The sequence below is a fragment of the Ostrea edulis genome, chromosome 5, assembly GCF_947568905.1.
Source record: "Ostrea edulis chromosome 5, xbOstEdul1.1, whole genome shotgun sequence".
Taxonomy (NCBI): Eukaryota; Metazoa; Mollusca; class Bivalvia; order Ostreida; family Ostreidae; genus Ostrea; species Ostrea edulis.
The window spans coordinates 8,206,651-8,224,122 of record NC_079168.1 but is presented as its reverse complement, the minus strand read 5'-3'; the positions used below and the strand labels follow the sequence as shown (position 1 = coordinate 8,224,122).

The 17,472-nt window shown below is 35.5% G+C and overlaps 1 protein-coding gene across 1 annotated transcript in view; it reads left to right on the top strand.

The window, feature by feature from the left end:
* Positions 1-15,344, top strand: part of LOC125650009 (ryncolin-1-like) — a 31,635-nt gene extending 16,291 nt beyond the window's left edge. Inside the window, exons 5-7 of the mRNA XM_048877948.2 lie at positions 612-708; positions 14,146-14,310; positions 15,056-15,344. Coding sequence (XP_048733905.1) covers positions 612-708; positions 14,146-14,310; positions 15,056-15,303 — 510 coding nt within the window. The 3' untranslated portion in view covers positions 15,304-15,344. The remainder of the gene's footprint in view (positions 1-611; positions 709-14,145; positions 14,311-15,055) is intronic.
* The last annotated feature ends 2,128 nt before the right edge of the window (positions 15,345-17,472 follow it).

The window sequence follows — 17,472 nt, the reverse complement described above, 5'->3', positions numbered from 1 at the left end:
AGACAAATTTTAAAACTCGTCCTCTCTAGAACCAGGAGGCTAATTTCAATAAAACTTGACACAAATCATCTTTAAATAAGGGAAATTCAAGCTTGTTAAAATGAAGGGTCATGATTCCTTCAAAGGGGACATAATCACAAAAATAGGGTGGGATAATTTAGAAATCTTCTCCACAACCAGACCCAGAAAAATTTTATATTTACGCGAAAGATTTCTGACAGTGCAGATTCAAATATGTTAAATCTATCCCGGGGTAGGGTGGGGCCACAATAAATATATATTTCAATATATTTATAAAAGTTATACATGCGGATGTATTGTAAAAAAAAAAATTAAAAATCTTTGTCTCAACAATCACTGGGCCAGAAAAGTTCAAATTTACATGAAAGCACTCTGATATAGTGCAGATTCAAGTTTGTTACAAGCAAGTTCGTTGGCTGGGGCTACAATAGGAGATCAAAGTTTTACATACGAATATATGGGGGAAATATTTAAATATGAGTCAAGGTGACTCAGGTAAGCGAAAGTGGTCCATAGACCTTTTGTTGAAATATATGGTTACATGTGTAAATAAAACATATTTCGAATATCCTCTGTTTTGAACATTTTAGGTAATACAGAGAAGATTTAATGGTCAGACGAATTTTCGCCTGAACTGGAATGATTACAAGAGAGGATTCGGTGATGTAAGCAAGGAATATTGGTTAGGTAAGTGTGTATTCATATGCTACATTTATGTCTTATTCTTAAATCAACATTTGTACTAAGTTGCAAATGATGTGATGTTTCATTTCTTGAATTCATACATATATTTAATGCCGCTTTATAAAAATAAAAAAATTGGAATTATGTATGAATTGGATTTATCAACCTATCTATATATCTATTAGGACTCAAAAGTGCGATAGCCACGACAAAGTGCGATGGTCTGCGCCAAACTCCGATGATGTGATACGCCAAAGTGCGATTGTTCACACTCATTTGCCAAATGAACACAATGTGTACAAACTTCACCAACCGTATATTGTTTCACCAAAAGAATGTGTTGCATCATATAGCATACCTCCAGGAATTTATTACGTGTACGTCACAAGTAATGAACGATCATGAATCAAAGCATGTTTGGGCAAAATAGATATTTCGACAACAAATGTATTTTGCTGTTCTCACAATCCTATAGTGTAAACATTGCCATTGCTGTCGTCCATGTCAATCTTTATCACCCATGCATTTCTTCGGTTTGATTTTGAAAGACGTTACGAATGACGTCATGATAACGTGGCGTAAGAAATGTTACTCTACCACCGCACCATCGGACTTTGGAGTGTCAGACCATCGCACTTTGGCGTGGTGCGCCTAAAAATGAATGACGGGTCATCGCACTTTAGCGTAGCCTGCCTATAGGAGAGATACCACCGCACTTTATATATAATGCAAAATATAAGCAAATATCAAGACAAGTAATAGAATGATAAAGAAAAATTACAACGACGAAAATAACTCAACCGGTTTCATTTTCAATTCTCAAGAGTTCATATATAAAGTAAAATTGTGGAAAAAGTCCAAGGTATAGGTAATAAGTAGAAAAAATATATCCAACGATGACTAAGTACACATTATCCACATTTGATTAATTACATTTAGCGCTTTCGCCGTGTTGCACGGCTCTTCAGTATGGTGTCCGGATAGGGCCACTTGCAAAAGCGTGACATCGCGTTAGTCACAACACGCCGTCACGCCAATAAGCAACTCACCTTCGCGCCGTTACGCTAACACAGCTTTGCACAACTCGCTTTCGCGCCGACAAGCAATGCGTAGTCACGCTAACACAACTTTACACAACTCGCACTTGTCTGCGCGAAGACGAGTTGTGTACAGCTATGTTAGCGTGACTGCGCGTTGCCTATCGGCGCGAGGGCGCGTTGTTTGTTGGCGTGACAGCGCGAATGTGCGTTGCTTGTAGGCGCGTTGGTTGTTGGCGTAAGAGCGCGGAGGCGCGTTGCTTGTTGGCGTGACGGCGTGTTGTGACTAACGCGCAGTCACGCTTTTGCAAATGGCCCTATCCGGACACCATACTTCAGAGGGTAACGATCTAAACTACTAATACAAAAAGTGCACAATGTACTTGTTATAACATTCGACAAACTTCGGCAGGTTTCGGTACCCTACATCTAAATGGAACCTACCGAGGTGATCCGATTGTTGTTATAAAAGACCTCGTTATTGTGGCGTCACATAGGCAACATACTAAATTGGCACAAGTTTAAGTCAATAAGGTGCCAAAAATAAAGCAATGACTTGAAATATAAAATCTAAGTTATAATAATTATTAGGTTTGAATAACTTTACAAAATAGTCCTCCTTCGCTCTCCGTAACTGTTCATTACTTTCTGAAACTTTATAAAACGGCAATATTAAGAAGTTTCCATTGGCGCATAAATCGAAATGTTCACTGCAGGTTGTATTCCTGATGGATGGGCCCGTATTTGTTGTTAGTGGACTCTCACACGGTCGGTTAGTTTGGTATATATAATTTCCTCCGCAGAAAGTACAAATGCAATTATATATTAAATTTCTGGATTTGAATGATATATTAGCAGGTACAGTGAACTTTTGCCACATTTAGAAGTAAATGAATATCCTGTTTTTGAATAAGACAGGTGCCACAACGTGGATCCATACATTTGGAAACTAGGTTTTCTTCATCAGAATATGATGAAAATCTGGCTTTCGTTATTAGTTGGTTTTTGGGTTGTTTTTTTTTTTTTTATCTGAAAACAATGTTTCTTACCAGAACTCTCGTAGAGATCAACAATATACAAACACACGTGTAGTTACTGGCTCCTTCATTGCGTACATAATGTAGCTGGTCATTTGCACTTAAGTATAGAATAACTCGCAAAACAAAAAAACAAAAAAATGCTGATCAACTGAAAATATATATTTTTGGAAGAAATCTTTACATTCCCCCATGAACTATGTAAGAGCATGTCTAGCAAAACATCATGCAATACTGTCCAAAATCATAGGTTACCACATCTTGATGATTGATTGATTGTATATTGTTTAACGTCCCTCTCGATAATCTTTCACCCATTTGGAGACGTCACCATTGCCGGTGAAGGGCTGCAAAAGTTAAGCCTATGTTAGGCGCTTACGACCTTTGAGCAGGATACATCTTGATGAAATTTGGTGGGTAGGTAGACATCCCAAATAGTAATTGAAAAAGCCTCACCTAAAAAATATGACCGCAATACGAAGCGCCATCTGTCTTTTTAAAAGTTACAACAGACAGTGTTCTTAAAAAAAATGGCTCAAGTTACAATCAGATATGCCACACGTCAAAGGGCAGACAACTCTTGAAATTTGGCATATTGCTAATTTTTCAAAAATGAATAAAATGTACAAATTGGAAGAATCACATCTTCCAAGATCAGGTTAGGAAATAATTATCTTTTACACCACTGTCAAAATAAATTAGTAAACACCATTAATGCATATTTTTGGGACTGGCTTTAAAAATCAATTAGTTTAAATAAAACCTCTTTCTTAAAAAAAGATTTACAAAACTGTTAAATGTACATATACATTTAGGTTATAGGACTAAAATTAAATTCATACTTAATTCAATGAATTTCATAGATACAAATGACAATGGCCTTCCAAAGTAGCATTAGTCATGTGGGGATCCGGGTTGGGTTAGAATAGGTCCTCAGTACCCCTTGCTTGTCGAACGAGGCGATTAAATGGGACAGTCCTTCGGATGAGACCGCAAAAACCGAGGCCCAACATCACAGCAGGTGTGGCACGATAAAGATCCCTCCCTGCTCAAAGGCCGCAAGTGCATAAGCTTAATTTTTTTCAGCCCTTCACCGGCATTGGTGACATTTCCATATGAGTGAAAAATTCTTGGGCGGTTATTGTTACATGTAAGCAATATACAATCAATCAGTATTAAACATACAGGATAATGCAATACAAAGGGCAGACAATTCTTAAAATTTGGCAATATGCCATATTTTTTACAATAACTACTAGACATTGATACATGTAGGGCAATTTTTCTTTTCAATTGCAAGCTGGGGAAAGAGTTTTCGAATAGTACTTTCATAATAGTACACTCGCAATATTACCGATACAAATATTTTTGACTTTTAAAAATCAAGTGATCTATCTGAGTTTACGTATTTTTTTAAAGAGTCTTCAAAATTCTTGAATTCACATAAATTCACTGACATTTTCAACATATTTCAAAGTTATAACTGACAATGGTCTTAAAAATTGATAAGTCAAAATTTAAATATGCAAAGCAACAATGGGTATTCAACTCTGAAAAGTTGCACCACGCCACAACCAGTTTTAAAACAGGTCTGACAAATAATTAAAAAAAATGTTAGTAAATTTTCTGTGAAAAAACAATGATACATTTGTTGACAAAACTTTCAGATACTTTTCACAGTCACTCTCTTTTCCAAGTTCCCGATCAGAATGTGATCCATGTGTAAACTCAGTTGAAAGGCTAGATTGAGTGGTACATGTAGTACTTTCCTGCGAGAACTCTTGTGACATACTCTGCGAAAGAGAGAACGAAGATGAAATAGTACAATACAATTTATAAACAATTCTAGAAAACGCACAAAATCAAATAAATCCTGTTGCTATTAAATACTAATAAATATTTAGAGATTTATATTGCACTCAAAGGAAAAGAAATCTGTAGTTTCTATGATCAGCAAATTTGTTTGTTTCAAATCTGCAGTAAAACGTTTACCAATTTCTTCCTGAGTGTTGACTTTGATTTCTCCATCATACTGACCTTAGCTGAGATTGATGGAACGCTGTTTACATAGACCTAAGTAGAGAGGGGGAAATGAGATAATAATGCATTTGTGAGCTCCAATTGCATTCCGATTATATACACTTTAAAGTTCTTTCACAATAAAAATACCAGTCAGAAATTACAGTTAATCAGTCATAAAAACATAGCCTATCCAGATGCTATTATGTGTAAACGAAATCAATTACGAATAATAGGATGTCACAGCATGAATGCAATCAAAATTTTATATTCTAACTCACAGACAGTTATAAGTAAATTATTTCATGTGTGAAATGCTACATGTAGTACAGGGTTGACGATGTACAGTACATGTATTATAAGATAATACAATGTGAATGGTATTCCATTGCTGTGTTGACCTTTCACTGAAATGTCTTTATTTTTCATTGTACTCAGTTATACTAATTTATATAGTAGATATTGAAATTCATCGCTAACCAATCGCGGTAGTTCAGTGGTAGAGCGTTCGCTTCGTAACCGGGAGTTCGTGAGTTCAAGCTCCGCCCGTGTCATGGCCGCGTCATACATACGGCGTTAATTTCCATGTAGGTAGTGATTGCTCTTTGGCCAAACGCTCGGCAGTTAGAAGTGAAAATCACGGATCTTTCGGATATGATCTTAAAAACAGAGGTCCCGTGCCGCGACAGGCATAAAGAACCCTCACTGCTGCGGCCCTGAGCGCTAAGCTAAATCTGTGGTACTTCATTTACAGTGTTGTCATATTTGTTGTAGTTTCCTTAATATAGCACTCATATATCTTTGACTTTAGTAGTACATCGATGTTCCACAACAACTCCCGGAAAAATCGCATGTAATATTGAGATTACCTCCTTGCATCGTTTGTATTACCGCCATTTTCACCAAACAATATTGAAAAGTTCTAACAAGGGGATATCACAACATCCAAACCATCCTTTACAATAAAAAAAAATAGATTTGATTTATGTATTTATTTTTTATATATAATTCTTTATTTTCTTCTATTCTGTAATATCAACACAAGTGGTATATGCATTAATCTTCAATTTACAGGAAAAAAAAACGTTTTAGGAGAGAGAGAGAGAGAGTGTGTGTGTAAGTGTATCAAAAGGCTGTTTCAATTGAAAGGCTGTTTCAAAGGTTCCATCCATTCCAGGTTGTGTGAAATTTTGTTTTTTCACCATTTTTATAGAAGATGTATTTCAAGGTATCATAGTTCTTTTTCAAATGAGATATCGCTACTACTATATTTAATGTCTTCTCTGTAGGAGTAAACTGATCGTGAGTCGAACACCTTCCCTCTTCGAACTCATCCATTGAAACTCTCGTACCTTGTAAAGGGTGTGAAACCCAAGGTATATCGAAAACCCTATCTAATGCATAGTTTCAGCAGTTCTGGTTGCGGCATCACACATCGATTGTATGAAAGCAAGGAAAAAGTGAGGGGTGAAAATTGACCGTGAGTTGAACGTACTAGATCGTAAGTCGAACGGGTTGATATTAAGTCGAACGTTGAGATAGTTGTAAAGAGATAATGATCGATCTCGTAATCTTTAAACCTTATCAATTCATCTAAACATTTTTTATTTCACAAAGAACTACTGAAAGTAAAATACAAATTAATTTTAGAATTTATTCATCGATAAATTTCATAGAAATATGACAATTTTTCCACATATATATTTACATTTCAGGTTTCATCCACCCCCTCCCCCCACACACATAATTAAGCTTTTATTTTTCTTGGACAATATTTCAGCCATCGATTTATCTGTTTTGTAATGTTTTTATCTGCTTTCTCATTTTTTCGCTGGATTTGTTTTCCTCTTTCATACGTCATGTCTCTTTACATTCATCTTCAGGCCTGAATACCACCACCCACCCACCCCCCAACATTATTAAAGCTTTTTTTTCTTGGACATTTTTTCAATCATCTTTTTATCTTTTTCTTCTGCTTTAACTTTTTTCTTATTTTCTCTCTGGATTCTTTTTTCCTCTTTCATACGTTCCGCTTCTCTTTTTTCATCTTCCTTTTTCTTTTTCTCTCTGAACGCCTCATCTGAGGTGATAACAAAATATTTACTTTTCGTCTTCTGCTTTGTTTTACCTGCATCCTTTCCGAGATAAACAGTTGGAATGACAAACATGTCAATGACGGGCAAATCGGACTGTTGTAGCGAGACTACGTTATTCACTAAAGTAGATTGGTCGTCAATGTGCTCAGAAATAGTAGTTTCCACGCAAGATAGGTCTGTCAACTGAAGGCTTCCATCAGGACCTATCACCAAAGGCAAATCTGTAACAGATTCCTGTATGGGCACGGTGAACATAATGTTGTTGATATTTTCAAAATTGGCGGAAAGGCTTTCATCTACGCTGGCGTTTAGCAATGGGTCCAAAGGCAGAATCGGTGTTTGTGAGACGTTTACTGATTCCATCGAGTGGGGACATTCGACGTCAGGTGCCATATCAGCCAAGGCTGGTGTGACGGTACCATCTGCAGCTACTGATTCAACAAAATTGGGAGTTTGTGGGGAGGTCACCGTCGCTGAAGGAAAAGATGGACCACGTGTTTGGACTTCCTGATCTTTATAAAGTTCTGATGGCAGGAAAGCTTCAGCCGGAATTGCATTTCGATCTAGGGGATATATTCCTGTAGCCCTGAACCCCGATCTCACATCAGATTCTTTTTATGGACATCGACCAAGCTTTTTCAAAAACCTTTAGGAATTGAGCATGTCCTATGGATACTCCAGTGGTGGATATGAATGTGTCGACCTCTTTGTTCCATCCTGATTTCAAAGATTTGAAGAAGGAACGGTCTAACGGCTGTGTCCAATTGCTGGTGTGACTGGGAAGCTCCATGACCACAATGTTGTTGGATCGAGCTATTTCGATGAACTCAATGTTGTTATGGGACCCATGCCCATCGCAAATGAGTAACTGCGGCCTATCGCTTCCAATGTTGGGCAGAAATGTATGTTCGAACCAGAGACGAGCAATCCTATCTTTCGTCCAACCGCTCTCGGATACTGAAAATTTAGCATCCTTTAGTACTGAGTCTTTTGGAAGGTTTTCTATTCCATATCCTTGTAGAGCCCGTTTAGTTTTTCCTGGCATAATGAAATGTGGAGGAATGGTGGTTCCTGCTGCGTTCGCACAGGCTATAACAATTACCATTTCTCTGGACCCCGATTTTCCATGGACTGTCTTGGCACCTCTTTGAGCTAATACTTTTCCGGGTTTATGCGACATAGTAATATCCCCGTCTCATCCATATTCCAAATATACATGGGTTTGCAATGGAGTTGTTGCGATGAGTAATCATCATTCAAAACAGCAAAGAAATTTTGAATTCGTTGTCTTGTCATACCTTGATGGCGAAGAGCGCTGGTAGATTCAGGAGTTCTAAGTGTGAACTCAGGACTTCGTCGCTTCAGGCGTCTCCACCACATCTCTGAAGGAAGTGAGCGCTTAAATTTAACACCTTCTTTTTGCAAGTTCAGATGCACATCTGAGGAAGTTGTGCTTGGAATATCCCACACCAAGCTCGGCCCTCTTTTTTGCGTTCTCCAGCAGCCCTTCCTCATTTGCCTTTGATAATAAAGGTGCACGACCTCACTTTGCCCCTTCTTGAATCTTTCCTGTTGTGCGATTGTTTAAGGTTGTAGGTGGAACGGAATATTTTGCAGCAGCTTTCCGAATTGAGAGTCCATTAGTTTTAACATCGGTAACAGCCGCTGACATAGCCTCTTCCGTCCATTTCCTGTAGTCAGGCCTAGCTCTCTTTTTCACTGATAACATTCTGGACATCTACAATGGGTTTTTAACATTCAAAAAATCTAAAATTGACGAGATTCATTATATCAGTCGTGGATTATTAGGTTTAAATCACCCAAGGGCACACATTTTGAAATTATTGCTCACGCATTACTGAAGTATCTTTATTCATCAAAATCCCAATCATAATTAAACATTTATTAATCATTCTTGAAAATTGATTACCAAAACAGCTAGCCAATCGTTATGAAATTTTGTGTGAATTTAGACGACATAAACGTTGGAAGGCCCGCTAGGGATTGTTGGCAAAGGGGGGGGGGGGGCGCATTATTTATGCAGAATGTACAAAGATCAATAACTTAGCCCAACGCTATTTGTCACATTATAATAACTAAACTCCATCCTCATTAATCTTGTATTGATGCTTTAAACAACATCATGTACTTAAATGTGCGTTTTAATCTTGGAAAATTAAAGGGAGGTGTCAAAGATCTGGTTAGGGCCCATATGGTTTAGGATACTTCTACAACTTCATGCATTTTGAAAACGAAATCTGGCTTAAAGTCACTAGCGTTTATTTTTCCAAAGTTGTGTTTTAATATAAAAGCAATGATATATTTTGAGGGGGGAGGTCAAATCTCTGCTGGGGGCAAGCTCTCGTGTTATCATGCAATTTGATAGCTGCAGAACTGTAGCTCTTTGAAAAAATATTTTGACATAACAGAGAGCTACAGAGCCACCCCTTATAAAAACCTTCGATTTACGGCGCACAAAAAGCTGCGCACGGTTGAGGCCTTATATCGTTTTATTCTTGAGTTGCTGTCTCATAAATTTCATATCGAAAAATTCTTAACATATTTTCCTACTAAACTTGTGTCTAAACATACCTTCAAATATTCATTAAAGCCCCATATGACCTGAAAACTCCCAGCTTCAAATGATTTCGTTTGTTGACGTAGCCATGTTAGGTAGCCGGTCAATTTGTACCCTGTTGTGGGCCTGATTTGTGTGATATCTTCTAAATGGGTCCCTTGGCTTTGAGGTAACAATAACCGTTCACTACGCCTTTCTGAAACAATCCAGACACAACAGCAGCATCTGATCTTCTTAAGTATGCTGCCTTGTGGGACATATTCTTGTCGTAGAGATGGCCACGGCCTTTCGATCCCATTGGTTGTCTGGTTCCGGGGAGCAAAACAAAGGAGTTTATATTGGTAACTCTTTTCCTCCGTGATGATGCATCCCAACAGCATACAGGTTTTTGATGATAATGTTTTTCATCCTGTTTAGATATTATTTTAGTGTTAAATTCCAGGGCATCATTGCTTACAAAGAAAATTGGGGACAAAATGACTTGAGTTTGATATGGGTTTTTTTCTGACTTTTTACGCCAGTTTGATTTCCACGATTAAAAGATTTTTAGATTTCTTTTTTATTTTAAATTGGATTTTAAAAAAATCAATATTTATTTTTTTATTTTTTCTTGTTTGAAAAAAAACGAAATTGCCAAGATTCTTGGAACTATTGTTCTATCTATACAACAAATACAAGGTTGAAAAATGTATTGCGTATCAGAATTTAGAAATACAAAAATTTGAAAATACCTGGCATGTATGGAAAACACTTTTTGACAACTTAAAAAAATCATAATTTTGCTATTTCAAGCAATGTTTTTTTCCCTACTTTTGAAGCCACATGTACTTTTATCTATTTACTCAAGCTCTGTATTGTTATCATTTTTCTCTTACAATTATATTAAAAATGCAAGCACTTACCAACAAATGTATGAGTGTGAGTATGAAAGTGTGTGAAAGTGGTTAGAAAAAAATGTCAAATGTTCTTCTGTCTTATGTCAATGTTTGTGAAATAAAAAATAATAAATAAAAAATCAAAAAAAAAAATAAATATTTCATTTTGATTTTACTGAAGGTTTACTTATGTTTCATTCATTTTATAGGCGTATCTTGAGGCGAACACTGTTCGACTCTCGGTCAATTTAGGTGTTCGACTTCAGATCATTTTACGTTTCTTATTCTTTTGACCTTTGGGTGATTTATGTGTAAACATATAATCCAAAACTGCTCATAAGTAGCCAAAAGAATTAATAATACTGTAGAATATATTAACATTTACATTCGTTTTCTTAGAATAAGAACTTTTGCAACTTTAAAACAACTTTGAGCATTCAATACACGATGAAAAAAAGTGAAAGTTTACCTTGAAATTTCCCGGAACCTTGTACTCTTGAACCAAAGAGTTAGACCAACGAAAGATAACTCTGTTTTATACGTGGATATAAAATGAAAAGGCTAAGCTAGAGTTGTCTATCATTTATTGATTGTCAACGGATTTATAAGACGTTTAAAATGTGTTCGACTTACGATCAAGTTCCGACTTACGATCAGTTTACCCTACACCTCATTGTATATATGTAGTAATTTAACCACAGAAAAAGTGTGTTTTGAATATATTTGTTTGAGTCGAGAAATCCCAGTAAAAAAATTCTTTTTGTAATAGACAACTGTAGATTTGTATTTTTTTCAACATATGTTTCCAAAGTATCTAAAAGGATTGAACATTTACACATTCCCAGAAGAGGTGTTCCAATGTTTCTTCCAATTTACAAAATGTACAGCTTTTTGTATCCTTCCTCTTAATTTTATGCAGGCAATTTTGAATTTTGTGTTAACTTAAATGGTAACTTATGAATTGTTCTCCATTCACTTTCTTCAAGTCCAAATAGAGTGTTCCATTTTGTTTTACAGATTGGTTCAGTATCGTTATAGTTCAATATATCATGAATATGTTTTGATTTCTTACAACATGGCAATTTATAGATATTAGGTAAAATCAAGGGATTTTGTACCTTAAATATAGCCCTTTCATTATTTGTTTGTTTTCATCCATGCTTTTACTGCTTATACTATACCCATAAATTCTAAAAAAAAAAAAAAATTAATATGTACACAAGGATAAATGGATGAAAATTTTTCATATGTATAAAAAGTACCATCTTCATGCATGATATCATTTACATATTGTATGTTATACTCAAACAGATTTTTATTGAAATATGTTGGGGGTTTTTACCAATCATAATGTTTGGATTACAAAAAAGTGGTACATCACCTTTTACCTCTTCTATAAGAAGGCTGTCTTTATTATAATCACAATTTGGTTGACTATGAAATAACTAATATTCCTACAAGAATTGCTACTATTATGCAAATGAGCCGTCACTAAAACTAGATGCGGTGTTGGGCAATTTTAGGATGATATTCTGACTTCAACACATATGAAGAGAATAGTAACAACAAAAATGATTGTCTTGCGACTACTCTTTTTGGACGATTTTGGGTATTTTGCATGGTTTTCTGGCGGATTTACTCTTAAACAAATCAGATATCGATATTTATCTATCCCATTTGAAAATTTACAGGGACAAATTTTAGATCGAATTTCAGTATTATGAAGTTATCTTTCATTATCCTGTGGGAGATAAGTTTTAAAATTCATGTTCAACAAAATTGGTAAAATAAAACTCGTAGTAAATCGGCGGACAGCCATCTTGAATTGGACGCTGATTAACCGACGTTGACTACGTCACCTCGTAAAAAGAGCTGGAAAGAAAACAAACAAAACTGCCTCCTAATCTAACATCATACATCCAGTTAAACAGCCACTCATTCCAATATTGTAAGGATGACTTATCATTTATATAAACATGCAAATATCATCTCTGTTGTTACTTTTCTTGGTGAAAAATCTTAAAAAGATTAAAGTCGAAAAATTATAAAATTTTATTTTCTACATTAAGTATGATTTATTTTCTTCATTTAGTATGATTTATTTTCTACATTAAGTACAATTACTATATTTCATTACTTTCTTCTTTTATTCCAGTCGCGAGCAGTTCAAATGTTTGTGGAAACTGTTTTTACGATTACTAGCTAGTACTAGCTGAATTCTAGCATGTAGGGTGGGACCTCCCCTGTTTTTATCTATTTCATAAATGATTATAAACGAATATCTATTTTATTACTCTGTTCTAATGTACAATTTTATTCCAATGGTGAACTGCTCAAATGTCAATATTTCTGGAAACAGTTTTGCTATTACTCGCTGGGTTCGTTGATGTGATGTTGGACAGAATTAAAGGGGGTGAAAGAATAGGGGAGGGAACTTGATAAAGGGACGGAGAAGGGTTGTAAGAGTGTAGAAATTGTTTGATTAATAAATGATTATAAATGAATAAATTCACTACAAGTACATTGTCCATGAACGAAGATATTATGTTGCCGTGATACTACTCAGCATTTACAGGGCCACCACGTGATCATTTTATAAACACCCCCCCCCCCCCGGCAAACGAAGTTAGGGGAGATATTGGAATAAGTATGTCCGTCTGTCTGCAGACATGTTTTTGTCCGTGAATGTTCTAAGAAACTAGTGCATGAATTTTTCTGAATACTTGTACACTCATATTACTCACTATATGAAGATGTGCACATGGTATTTTCTTATTGATTGGACAATTTGTCTTGAAATTACAGGCTATTTTCTACTTATTTAAACCAAAAAGAGTATATCTTATTTTTTTTCTTTGGGGTCTCTTGGTCGGGAGAATATTTCAAAAACAAATTAAAAGGTTTGAACAGACCTTCTACATGCATTTTTTAAATCAAAGTAAAATAACATTTACATTGCAAGCACTTCACATTTTGATTTATAGTCAATGTACGATTATTTCCATTTTCTAAAGTCCTGTGAGGATCCGGGTTGGTATAGGTCCTCAGTACCCCTTGCTTTTCATAAGAGGCGACTAAATGGGGCGGTCCTGAGGATGAGACCGCAATAACCGAGGTTCCGTGTCACAACAGGTGTGGCAAAAATAAAGATTCCTCACTGCTCAATGGCCGTAAGCGCCGAGCATAGGCCTAAAGTTTACAGTCATATCCATGTTCTGTTGGCGTAGTGGGGGGGGGGGGGTTCATACACTAGCAATTGTTAAACCATGTACCAAATTAAGAGAAATTATAATAAATGATTACATTTTCTGAAAATCCTATTAGTATAGTGTTAATATTAAACTCCACTAGAAATATTTTGCTAATGGATTGATTCAGTGATTTTTAAAGCAACGTTTTCAATTAAAACAATAATATAATAGATGACCATTTGATTAGACAACTTCTGGTTTGATCTGAGGAAGTCTGTTTTATCCATGATATAGTGTGTCCCACCAGAGGGGGGTATTAGTCCCAAAAGGAAAGTTCTAGTTTATTGTTAGTTGGTACTTTAAGTGACCTTATATATATTTACCGATCCAACTCCTGTTGTTGGATTTCAGTGTTTCTTATGTACATTCTACATGTACATGTATATATGTATATATTTTTAAAAAAAATTTCCTTTGTCCTGAAAAGTCGATGGGTTGTCCAAAAGAGATTCTGAGCATTTGATTTCTTCGAGTCGTTGGTCTTTAACGCATTGTACACAAAAACCAAATTTCGAAGAAAATTCTAATATAATTTATATTTCTGAAGGAAATGACAAAATCCATGCCTTGACCAGCGGAAGAAACCAGGAACTGCGTATTGACATGAAGAAATTCACTGGATCCATGGTGTATGCTCGGTACTCACATTTCTCTGTTGGGAGTGAATCTTCTAAATATAGACTCTCCATCAGCGGCTACAGCGGAAATGCAGGTATAGTTCTTTTTTTCCGTTTTGCTCCTAATGAGAAGTATTTAGGACCAATAACGATGAACATTGAATGATTAGATTTTGAAAACCACGCTGATATATGATTGTCGAGTGGTATGGTGGCATAAAAATTTGATGTGTTGCCCATTATTTACTCTGTGTGTCAACAAGCAATATTAAAGAAATATTTGAACATTGATCAAATAAACAAAACACGAAACACATTTCAGAAAAGATTGCTGAATACCGGTATTATTTTGTGTGTAGCAATATAAAAGTTTGCTGAATCTAGTGCATTCTTTGTGTTGTGAGGAGGTTTCTTATAATCATATTCAGGTTACATTATTACACAACTATACTGAACCATCAGAAATGAAATAGTTTTTAATCAAACTTTTCTATATCTCTGACGTTTTCATTCTATGGTCGTTATAACGATCTAGTTTGCCAATACAACCTATCATTGGGTCATATGCTGTCTGACGTGTTTCATACCGATTGTCAGGCCGTTCTTGGCACACTCATTTTGACTACGGATGACTCCGTTTACCAGATCAAGATATAGGGTTCACGGCGGGTGTGACCGGTCGACAGAAGATGCTTAATCCTTCTAAGCACTTGATCCCACCTCTGGTATATCCAGGGGTCCGTGTTTGCCCAACTATCTATTTTGTATTGTTTATAGGAATTATGAGATTGATCACCGTTCGTTATCTTCACCTTTCATATATAAGTTTGAATATTTTAGGAGACATGATGATACAAGCTCATAACTTGAGTGGTATGTACTTCTCAACAAAGGATAGAGACAATGACGGGAGTGGACGGCATTGCGCCGCCTATCACACTGGTGGATGGTGGTACAATAACTGTGCATGGTCAAATCTCAATGGCGTTTATCAACCGTCGAATAAGAGAACCGAAATCGGCCCCTACTGGGGAACGAAAATTGAGAACATGAAGTCGACGAAAATGATAATCAGATCCAAGAAATAAGAACATTTATATTTTTGTGAAATAAATGAATATTGTTAATATTTGTTGACAATTTTCTTAGAGTTCTTTGTTATATGAATCCCTGAAATAGTTCCATCTTGATTCCGGGGAGCTATGTTTGAAACATATAATGACGCAAGACAACTATGTGGTCTCCCTTAAAGCATAGAAACTGTGTTTACTTAAGATTAGACCTCTACAATGCAAAATAACAAGTTTGGTGTATTTTCTGAAATGTGGAAGTTCTTTATATACAGTCAAACAACATAATAGAATAGTTCAAACCAAGGGTTTGGGACTGACGAAACGTTTATGTTAAGACGAAAATAACGAACAGTGATCAATCACATAAATCCCACAAGGAATACAAAATATCTGGATTACCAGATCAATACAAGTACAGAAGAGTCGAAACTATAGAAACTAAAACTCCGAAATTAAACAACCACCAGGCTTGTAACTCTTTCAGCAAATTGGATTTCAAGATATCTCGATCTGTGAAATTCAAATGGTCAGATCTCCCTTAAAGTCAAGCCAAAGTCCTGATTTAGACAAAATTTCAAATTAAATGATAAAAGCAGCTCAAATCTTTACAAACCCTTGTATTTTGAGACTACTCTTGGTACACTGATTCTGATTAGGGATATCTCCGTTTACCTGATCAGGATACAGGGTCCACGGGTGTGACCGGTCGACAGGGGAGGCTTACTCCTCCTAGGCACCTGATCCCACCTGGGGTCCGTGTTTGTCCACCTCTTTATTATGTATTACTTATAGGAGTTTTGAGATTGATCACTGTTCGTTATCTTCACCTTTCAACCGTCTGAACATCGGGAATCTATCCAGAAAAGTAAGTTATAAAACACCATTTTGAAAGGACCAATCGAAAGCTCTCCCAAAGCTATAAATGAATAGCTATAAATAACAGCATAACAGAACTTTTTAATGAAAGGTAAAGATAATAAACAGTGATCAATCTCATAACTCGTATAATGGATAACATCATTTTAGATAGCAGGCTTGATACATTCTTGACTGAAAATAAAATAATACATGATAGTCAAACACAATTTTCAAAACAACCTAGAATATCAGACCATCAATTTGTAATGAAGTGTTTAGTTTTGGTCACCAAGTTAAAGACACATTCATGTTTGGTAATGCATGTATTGAATTTGCTAACAAATATAAATATCTAGGTGCACTGCTATTCTCCTGTGGTTCATTTATGAAAGCAAAGTATGATTTGTGCAATAAAACTCTTAAGGCCTCATTCAAACTTTATAAAGTCATCAAATCTATAGATCCATCCATTAAAACAAATTTCCACCTTTTGAACATTTGGCAAAACCTATTGCCTTATATGACTATGAGATATGGTAAATACGTTCGGCACACATGCTCGAAGAAAACAGATTAATTCGATATCTTCAAAGTTTGGAAGGTAGAAAACTTAAATATTCTAATATTGCAATAATTTCAGAATTAGGTAGGTTCCCCGGTTCCATCCCTGGTGCCGGCAGGTTGTATCACACACTTCCTTTCCTATTACATTTACCGGCTCGTCTAATCCGTGGTCCAAAATTGTTGGAGAGAAAAGAATTCGTGTTTAAATTCACCTGGGTAGGTTAAATCTGAAGAGGGGGAGGGTCACCCCTCTAAATCCGCCTCTGTATTCGACTCGTGCAATATGTACGGAATCGTATTAGTGCCACTTTTTATTTTTGTTTTTATTCTTTAAACTTTAATCTGTAAAATTTACACTTTAATCTGTAAAATTTACACTTTAATCTGAAAACTTTACACTTTAATCTGTAAAATTTACACTTTAATCTGTAAATTTTACACATTAATCTGTAAATGTTTACACTATAGTCAGTAATTTTACACTTTAATATGTAAAATTAATACTTTAAACTGTGACATTTACACATTAATCTAAAAATTGTACACTTTAATCTGTAAATTTTGCACTTAAATCTATAATATTTACATTTTCATTTGAAAAATTTACACTTTAATGTAAAATTTACACTTTAATCATCATTCTGTAAATTTTGCACATTAATCTGAAAATTTTACACTTTAATCTAGAAGTTTACACTTTAATCCGTAAAATTTATACTTTAATCTGTAAATTTTACACTTTAATCTGTAAAATTTACACTA